General features: G+C 43.2%; 1 protein-coding gene across 2 annotated transcripts; it reads right to left on the bottom strand.

The window, feature by feature from the left end:
- Positions 1 to 5,010: 5,010 nt before the first annotated feature.
- On the bottom strand, positions 5,011 to 8,122 carry LOC109623154 (TBC1 domain family member 23). Of its 2 annotated transcripts, none has more exons than XM_020077643.3 (3): positions 8,002 to 8,122; positions 7,702 to 7,884; positions 5,011 to 7,629 (listed from the first exon to the last, which is right to left on the bottom strand). In XM_020077643.3, exons 2-3 carry the CDS (start codon positions 7,716 to 7,718, stop codon positions 5,556 to 5,558), a joined length of 2,091 nt encoding a protein of 696 aa, XP_019933202.3. In that variant the 5' UTR covers positions 7,719 to 7,884; positions 8,002 to 8,122; the 3' UTR covers positions 5,011 to 5,555. The 2 variants fall into 2 exon arrangements, with proteins under 2 accessions (XP_019933202.3, XP_019933201.3); XM_020077642.3 differs by having other exon boundaries at positions 7,978 to 8,121.
- Between the last annotated feature and the right edge of the window lie 1,856 nt (positions 8,123 to 9,978).

The raw sequence follows: 9,978 nt of genomic DNA, 5'->3' as shown, positions 1-9,978 counted from the left end.
CGTTTGGGACCTTCTTCTGAGACTCTAAAAGATTATTTATTGAATCAATTAGTCAAAATTACAAAATACAAACAATTTGACAGTGATTTTTCATAAGGGCCTAACTGACTTGATCGATTTCTCTTCGTCGACTCTCTCTTTTGCTAAACTTGATCAAAACAAACAGTAGTCGCCTTCTTCGCGTTTCAACCAAAAAATCTTTGGAAAACTCAATACACATTCTGTGATAACACAAAGAGAGGATCGATGAAGAGAACTCAAAAATGTCAGTTAGACCCAAATGAAAAATCAGTGTCGATTTTTTTCCGAATTTCATAGATTTTTCGTCCAGTGTGGTTGTGTGGAACGTGTAAATGTCGGTTCAGAGTTTTCCCTCGCCAAAACGGACGGTGTCGGTGTAAGCCTAAACGTGGAAAGCTCTTGTTTAAGCTGAGCTGGAATCTGGTACCCGGCACTTGATCTAGCACCATTGCTTTTTGATGTGTTTTGGTGTGAGTAAATAAAACTTTCCCGATCGTGAGTGTGTATGTGTGTGTGTTCACAATCACCTTTTCGAAAAAAAAAATCAACAGTCGAAAATAGTCAATATGCTAAGTTCCACAAAAAAATAAACCTGGTAACCGGCCAGCAGTGGTGGGACAAAAAGTGAAATAAATATTTATATCGGCCTAATTTTTTCAATAACAACCCTAATTTTCCATATTTTCCGGAATTTTCTACTATGAAGAAAAAATATCCCCTAAATAGCCCTAAAAAAAGAGGGCCCCCACAATACTGTGGCCCCGGGCCCTCACATTTGTAAATCCGGCCCTGGTTCGTCTGGAAACAATACCTTCAATAAGGACCAACACTTTTTGGCCGCATTCGATACAAGTTTTCTCACTGTGCGATAAAAATACTGGCAGCGAAATCAGAATGGAAAACACGTGTTTTGGACTGAACAGCTGTTAAAGTATAAGGCGTTGTTCAGTTGATTACCACGTGTTGTGCTAATTCATCACTGCTGAACACAAGTGCAGAAGGGATCATTATTGAGTCATGGGAAGATTATGTTTTGCTTTGGGTGCTGCATCTTACCATCTCTAGGATGGCGCAGATAGGAAGGCATGCGGCTGACAATCGACAGGTCTCGAGTTCTAATCCGGATTTAGGTAATTTTCTATGTAATTCTTATTCCATAAGGGAGCGTCCATAAAGTACGTCACGCCTTTAGGGGGGAGGGGGGGTTCAGCCAAGCGTGACGATGCATACAAAAATGTTAGAGGCCCCATACAAAAAGTGTGACATAGGGGGGGATAGTCAATTTTTGCGTGACGTACTTTATGGACGTTCCCTAATAGGTGTTCTAAACATGAGAGCAAATAATTACTCTCGTGAGAGTTCAACATTTTTGCATTATATTTATTTTCAGTCATTTTTGCCAAAGCTTAATATTAACAACTTTCTTGTACCGTCAAGGCGCCATTCACCGTGGGGGCTCCATTCACCGTGTGCCTTTGAATATATTTTCATTATTTCCATATTATGATTGAATGATATGACAATTTCCCTTCAATTTCACCAATACAACACTAATGTATTGTTACCATGTCAAAACGCTCATTAGAAACATTTAAAAGTATCATTTTGACACTAAAGTGTGTTTACATGAAGCGGGTTTCTGCTCGTTCACTGCATTCATAGTGAAAAAACGAAAACTGCGCTAAGGTGATTTAAGCGATAAACTAAATGTAGTATTGTTTTATTCCACCAAGAAGCAATTAAATTCACATATCAGGTGTGTATTTTGCATTACCGAAGTAAGTTTAACTAGAAAGTACGATTACTCGTACTTTTTAATTGAAACAAAAAGGCACGGTAAATGGGTACCCTAAAAATCAATGGTCTCCATTCACCGTGCCCCATATTGTCCCATATATCTAGAAAAAATCGAAAATTTGAACATTCGTTTTTCTAATAAAATCTTGCAAGTTATTACTTGAAATGAATTTTAATGAAGAAAATTCCCTTGGCTGGGTTGTTTTGATCATTTTTAAACAAAGTAGAATAAAATTTCTCATACACGGTGAATGGGTCCCTACTACCACGGTGAATGGTGACCTACCACGGAATTAGGCGACCCGACTACCCTTTACTAATTGTACTATATCACCAAATTTTGTGAAAAATTTTCTACTTCTGTGGATATTGCTTTAATTTTAACCTATAATGAAGGCAATTAAAAGCGGCACCAACAATGTTTATAAAACTGGTGTCAAATGACAGCCCTTATTTGCCCCTAATCGTCTTAGATCCACGGTGAATGGTGCCTTGACGGTACATTTGTAAAACGCTTTGAACAACAAAAAAAATAAGTTGATGCATAACATGATGCTTTATAACTTCTCCAAATTTGTGTGAACAAAACCCGAACATAGGTTATACGTGAAAATAATTCAAATGTTATTCAACATTATGCGGAATTAATTCGTCATAATGGTGCCTGTTAAATGATTGATTGTTAGTTGGGTACTGAACTGAACTTCTATGAACTTGAAAGTTCCAACTTCCAACAAAGTTCCGAGTAGCATCTTAAGCTGCTTTAAAGTGCCGCGAAGTTCAGATAAAGTTCCGAATGGAACTTTTTGGCTGATTAAAAGGCTAACAATGAGCCTTGCCGGAACTTGTGACCGAAGTTCCAGCAAGGCTCATCGTTAGCCTCTTAAGCAGCCAGAAATTTCCATTTGGAACTTTATCTGAACTTCGCGGAACTTGAAAGTGCATTTTGTCATGGGAAGCGGAACTTTTGGTTACTTGGGATTTGAGCCGTCGTCGAGAAAGGCGAACGTCGCAACTGATTTTCCTTTATGCGACAGCGTCACGGGTAAAATCTTGAAAAAGGTTCCAGGCTGCTAACTGCGGTAAACGGTGGCGATCCCTGATGAGCGAGCGTGGTCGATCCTTTATGCCCGGGGGGGGGGGGGGGGGGGGTGTCTAATTTCGGTTTGCCGGGATGCAACAGCTTATGGTGCATATCGTCGAATCCATCCATACCACACGGCTGCGTGGTTCTACACGCCCATTTCCCATGGCACGTTAGGCACCGCTGACACATTTTTCGTTGCTCCACCAGGCTCCATCGTTCAGCAACCGACAAGGAACTAAACTTGTTACAGTGCTTAATTCTCTGGTCGTCACGTTGGCACATCAGGCATAACTTTGGCTGTTTCTGCGACGGTGTTGCTGATACACGATCTCTAATGTTTATCTCAGCGGAGTGTGAGTTGATATATCCACCTTTATCCTTTTTCCTGCCGGTCCGGACTACGTCGTCTTGAGAACCGGAATCGAATGGCATGGTGACTTGGCAAGCAGCTACCTTTATGGACGACACGAAATCGCTGAATGCCTTCAACGCAATGTCCGGAATGCGTTGAGTATGCAATCCCCAATCCAGTCAAATGCTTGGAGGAAGCATGGGATTAGATAGATGTGCTTGTAAGTTGGCGCCCTCTCTGTAGGTCACGAGGCTTTGGACCTCGCGTCCAAACGTTACCAAAGTGTCTAGCTTGTTCCCAAGTAACCAAAAGTTCAGATAAAAGGATACTTCATAAGCTAAGCAGCAGTTCAAGGTTGTTCATTGGCCTTCTAAGCAGCTTTATTCTTAAGTAATTTTGGAACTTGAAAGATCACATAAGCACGCTGGATACCTTCTAAGCAGCTTCTGACAGAACTTTGACAAAATTCATGCAGAAACAAAAATATGTTATCAGAATAATCATCACAACCCCACCCCTGTATGTTGATGGGTTTGTGATTCATGTCTGGAAATTACTTCTGATAATTATATTTTCACACATGTCGCTGCTATATAGATTTGAACTGGATCCTCCTGCGTGATAGCCTGCCGACTTACCGCAGCGCTGCTGAAGACTCTTGACAAAGTCTAGCTAACTTCACTACTGTACAAATGTGCAAAACTAGCTGCCGACAGAAAATCAATTCAAGTCAGACTGTACCTGCTGTTCACTCAATAGCAACTGTAGTACTGTGGTAGAGCGTAGGGTTCTCACGCAGCGACTACCGGTACGTATCCGATGGGTGGCTTTTTTTTTGCTCAAGCCTAGTATTCATTGATTTAATAAATTCATATTTGTCTTTTATTCGTGTATGCTTAAACAGTTGTTTTCTGTAAAAGAAATTTAATATTCATTGAAACACAATGCTACTGAACTGAACTTCTTTGAACTTGAAAGTTCCGACAAAGTTCCGAGTAGCATCTTAAGAAGCTTTAAAGTTCCGCGAAGCTCAGATGAATTTCTGAATGGAACTTTCTGACTGTTTAAGAGGCTAACAATAAGCCTTGCCGAAATTTGTGGCCGAAGTTCCAGCAAGACTCATCGTTAGCCTCTTAAGCAGCCAGAAAGTTCCATTTGGAACTTTATCTGAACTTCGCAGACCTTGAAAGTGTATTTTGTCATGGGAAGCGGAACTTTTGGTTACTTGAGTGCTATCTCCAACACGATCAACAGCAAGTTGTGTTGCCCCCCGCCCTATTTGAAAATTTGAGTCCAACGAGTAGTTTTTATAGTACTATAGTACCAAATAGCCTATCAAACATCCCTCTTCTTATCTCATAACTTATCGCATCCGATCGCATCTCACCTCACCCACTATGGTCACACCCTAACGCACCTTTGGAGTTTTCGTTGTTGGACTGTTGCGTATCATCCACAGCGGAGTCCATCAGATGGAAGACGGAACGTGAACAAGCGAATGAATCACGATCTGCATCAGCTGCTGGCAGAACCAACCAAAGGCCACTACGCGAAAATCGAGAGGCTACGGTGGGTGGTTCACGTCATAAGGATTTAGGATAATAACCTTATAAAAATGGTTCAAGAATACAATCCAACCGGTACCTACAAGAAAACGTGGTGCGCAGCGAGCTAGCGAGCAGCGAGCGATCAAATGGAGGAAGATTGACAGACCCAGGAATCTCATGCTTATGCAGTTGATAAAGGCAATCTGTTTTTATTATTGATTAGGTCTTTATTTAAGTCTCACTACATTTTTTATACAGAATTATTACAAAGCATTTTACTGCGGTGTCATAACTGTTAACACATCTAAGTTTTTCAAAATAAAAAAAATAATAGAACTTTTTTGCCATCTGTATTGAAACTGTGAAAATAATTCCTGAAGATTCTATAGGTACATAAATATAAATAAAACTTTCTCAAAAACACTGACCAGGAAAACGATTCATTTGCAAGCACGATATGTAGCTAAAATAGATTGCATCGATACTTTAACAGAGGATAAAAAGAGGAACGACAACAACGGTTAAAAGGGGTTTTTATCCAGCATCAGATTGCATCGTAAAATGTGTTTTTCTAAATTTTGTGATTTTTTTTTGCTAAAACGTGCCACTAACGGTTGAATTTTTGCATCAACTGGCTGAAGGTAGGTTTTAGGGTGTGCAGTCAACTATGCGGATCGAAGCCACAGTACCAATCTCCAGGACGCGGGTAACTACCTTATAGCTGTAAGAACTACTAGCGAGGAGCTTTCTTCTACGTCTGTTTGATAATGTGCTTTGAAATTAGCTCGGTCGCTTCGCTGGCGTTCGGAATCAGGAATCGGTCCATATCGGTAATGACCAGGTTCTCCTCCTCCGGGTAGCCGTACTTGAAGGTAATCAAATCCCGGTGCCGCTTTTTGGCCGTGATTTTGACAATGGACTGCAACGGACGCCGAACGATGATGCGGGCCTTGTCCTTCCGGTCCAGCTCGCGTAGGACGATGATGTGGGAAGCGGTGACGAGCAGATAGCTGTCATACATGTACCCGTTAAGGTGAACTTCTTGGCACTTGAAGTGACGGATTACGTCCGGTTGTTTAAGGGAGGATTGGATCGAGACAACGTCGTCTGGGGATTGAGGATTCGGTGCGGGTTGAGGACCGGGGGGAAGATCGTTGGATGCTGTGAGGTCCTCGTCGTCTTGATCTTCACCAATGCTGAAGACCGGGGGGACGTTGCGGTAGCGTTTCCCGTTGCGTTCGTTCCGAGAAACATGCTTCTCAGGAACGGGACCGTTTTGGTTTGGGTTGGAGATATAGTCGATCAGCTTGCCTTTCACTTCAGCTGACTTGGACTTCATGACTGAGGAAAGCTTGCTGAACAGGTCGACGGTCGGTTTGCGCTCGGGACCGTCCGGGGGATTATTGTTGCGGCGATTTTCCGGTTTCTTCAAACTACCGGTGTTAGTGATGGTATTATTATTCACGCTTTTACCATACGGGAGCTGCTCCTTATTGCAAACGAGACACTTCAAAGGATCATGGTCTTCCAGGCAATCGACCATGTTGTCCCCGAAGTACTCGTGAATAGCTTCGTAGCCACCCGTCAGCAGGGAAACATATTTAGTGTTCTTTTGAAGAAATGATGCAACGACCATGTGGGTGTACTGATCTTCTTCGAGTCTCCCAGATCCGAGGAAGCAGAGATGCTCCCCTCCAGCGTTGGAATTGGCTTCGATGGCATTCTTCTGCGCTCTTAATAGGCCTTGGACAGCGGTTTGGAAAGCCACCGGCTCCTGGAGCATCAAATTACTGTCCAAATGGAATGCCGTCGAAAGGTGGCCGGAGTTGTACTGCTCGGCAGGACGGCAATCCACCAGGAAAAATCTAACCGCTTCCGGGTTGGTGTTTTCACTAGAAGCGTTCTCTACCAGCTCGTGTACTGAAACGGGTAGGCAAAGAGCTTGGGAAACCACGTTCGCCTCCACAGCATTGCTTTGAGCTCCGAACAGGACTTTTAACAGGTCCCGTTTGAACGACGATGGGGTCTTCATCGAGTAGTACTGGGCCAATGAGCAAAAGTCCATTACATCGTCCGCCTCGATGTTGCACGGCATATTGACTAGAAGGTTCAAGAGTTCTTCTTTGGAGGCGCTCTTCATTGTGATGATTTGATCTCGGCCGTTGATCAGCACGATTAAACTAAGGAAGAATACTAGGAACGGATCCGACTGCTGGAAGTACAGATCCCACATGGCCAGAACAACCTGCAGTGTGCACGTCGATGCGAACAGGGTCTGAAACCAGTTCATTGCATAAGCATCTGGGGTAATTCGTTTTGTGTCCAATATTGAGCACAACTCCGGATCATGATACTGGAGTAGCAGCCGGAATATGTGGAATACATTCCCGTTCTTGACACATCCCTTGGGAATGTACGTATCCCGAAGTGATTCGAACAGATTGTAAGTATCGGACCGCAACAACTTCAGCGACAGCAACGGCAGCAGCAGCTCTATCCACCCATTATTCGATTCGTATACCAGACTCCTATTTTTACAGTAGAACGTCAGAATCGATTCCAGGTCCGCCACCACAGCCACCCGATCTTCCTCCTCGTTACCCAGCTTCTCGACAAAGCCGTGACAATCCTGCCGCAACTTCGACTGGAACGGCAAATCGAATATCTCGTTGAACTGCATCAGCTGGTCCATCTTGTTCCTCACATCCAAACACACCTGCCAAACATCCGGGCGCAGCGCATCCGGAATGGCCTTCCCTTCGCATATAGCGTACACATCATCCACCGTGCAGTCATCCAGCAGGGCTGACTCCAGTTCAATCAACCTAAAACAAACATCGAAACCCCCTCGTTATCAGCTCACCTTGATAACACACGACGACACGACTCTTACTCACCATAAATTGTCATCCATCCTCCACCCTCGTTAAACCTTCTTCGGAGAAAATTCCAGCGTAGCAAATTCCTAAATCGTTTCCCCTTCGCAGATGTTGCCAAACACCACCACGGATTACAATAGCAGGGCGAAATCGGCGAGGAGCATTTTCTCCTTTCCCACAAACACAGATCTTCGGAAAAACCTAAAACCAGCAAAAGTTGAAGGATAATTGCACAATCCACACTGGGACACAGAAATGTAAGTGGCAAATACAGTTTACGACACGAAATTAAACCTTTTCAGAGGTGCCTTTATTTACTTTTACTGCTCCGTTCTGCTTTTGCTTGCGTATTTTTGTGCCAGCTCTTCGAGGATTTTTTTTTTGTCGAAAGGTGACAGCTGTGGGCTAACGTTTTCGTTGATTTGAGTACTGACAGCAGTCAACAGCACGGACACCGGACACTGACAGCAATAATTTAACGAAACTGCGGCACGGTATTTAAAAACCACGAAGTCAGCATGGACCAAGGCATGGACAAAATGTAATTAAAATTATATATTTAACTGATTGATGCACCAAGCGAAAAGAAGAAGAAGTTTTGACATCCAAGCGGTGTGCCGTCGATTAGATCCTCGTCGCTGATTGGTCGATGGATGTAAACGGCACACCGCTTGGATGTCAAAATTCTTCTTCTTACCGCTTGGTGCATCAATCAATATTTAATAATTAATAGAAGAGAAAAAAATGAAAAATGGAAAAACTCTCGTTCCTGTTTGTTCCTGTATACTTTTTGAGTTCCATTTTGCCCCCATATCAACTGCACTTGCAATAATTCAGCTCGATAAAAAAAAACAATATTTTAGCGCGCGCCTATTTTCAATTTAAATACGATTTAGCAATGGGAAAATTTTACTTCTGCAAAGAAAAATCTCTAGGGGTTGTAGAATCGCGTCGTTTCGGATCGTAATGGGATACGCACGCACGTCTGGTCTCGGTGGTAGACAAAGGAACAATGTTCTTTATTCTTTTATGGACGTCCATTCGCACATTTAAGTAGGGGTGCTCAAGTGCATCTTATTTTAGGGGTGCTTGTAAATATTATTTAAACCAAAGTATCTATCAAAATAAGGACCGATACTACATCCCTCTCCTACTTAAAGCTAGTTAACGTTATCAATATTGAAGTCCTTCAAATACGATGGCTGCTGAACCCTTCTTTTTGGACGGCACCTTATTTCGTCCCTTGTGGAAGTAACGGATTGTTTCCCCTGATTTTCTTCGGCTTTCGCAGTTTCTTGTTCCTCGCCTGGGGCGTGTTGTGGACCTGAACGCATCGATTCCTCGACGACTTCTTCACCTTCCGTTTCCTCCTCTGCTGTTCCGGAGCCTTCCTTATCTGAAATTAACTTTTTTAAGTGAGCCACATTGCGATGAATGATTTTCCCGGTTTCCTTCGACTTCAAAGTTATATCTGAACCATTCCGCTCAACGACAGAATACTCTTCGGGATCAAATGTCGTTGAAAGTTTGTTTTCCTTTTGTATGCGTTTCGAAACAACTATATCTCCTTCAGAAATATTGTCTATCCGGTAGGAATCAGGACAGACATTCAATCAAAAATTGTCATTTCCTTGGACCACAAGTGTCGCATCTGTTTCGCATCTAGTGCGCTGTGTTGCTGACAACAACGGGAAGGATGCGCACTACTTTTAACATGATTCAAAAACGTCGCGAGTTGGGTCGCGTCGCGACTTGATTGTGCGAAGTCCGGTTTGGTGGCGGCCCGACAATATCATTCGCCTTCGCTCCACGCCGATTGTCTGTGTATTCCGCACCTCTCATCTTCCTTACATGATCTCGATCACGAATCTCCTCCAAGATGTTCGATCCTTTCATCAGTAGGCCAGGTAGCTTATCTTTCAGCTGTCTTCCGAACATTAAGATTGAAGGCGCCACGCCTGTGGTAGAATGCGGAGTTGAGTTGTGCATGAGCACGAAAGTCCTTAAGTCCCACTGCCAGTCTGCACCTGCTGTTTCGTTACTGATTTTAAGCCTTTTGCCGATAGAACGGTTAATCCTCTCAACTTCCCCATTTGCTTGAGGCCAGTAGGGTGTTGTTCTTCTGTGCTGGATTCCAAACTGTTTGCAGAAAGCCTGAAGATCACTGCTAATGAATTGGGGTCCGTTATCGGTTTTTATGGACTCTGGCATCCCAAAACGGCAGAATGTTTCATGGAGGGCTTTCACGGTCAACTGTGCTGTAATTTGCTTCATGATGATCACTTCCGTGAAGCG

This window comes from Aedes albopictus, chromosome 2, assembly GCF_035046485.1.
Source record: "Aedes albopictus strain Foshan chromosome 2, AalbF5, whole genome shotgun sequence".
In the NCBI taxonomy this organism is placed as follows: Eukaryota; Metazoa; Arthropoda; class Insecta; order Diptera; family Culicidae; genus Aedes; species Aedes albopictus.
Note: the sequence above shows the minus strand (reverse complement) of the source record. Positions and strands in the feature narration are given on the sequence as shown.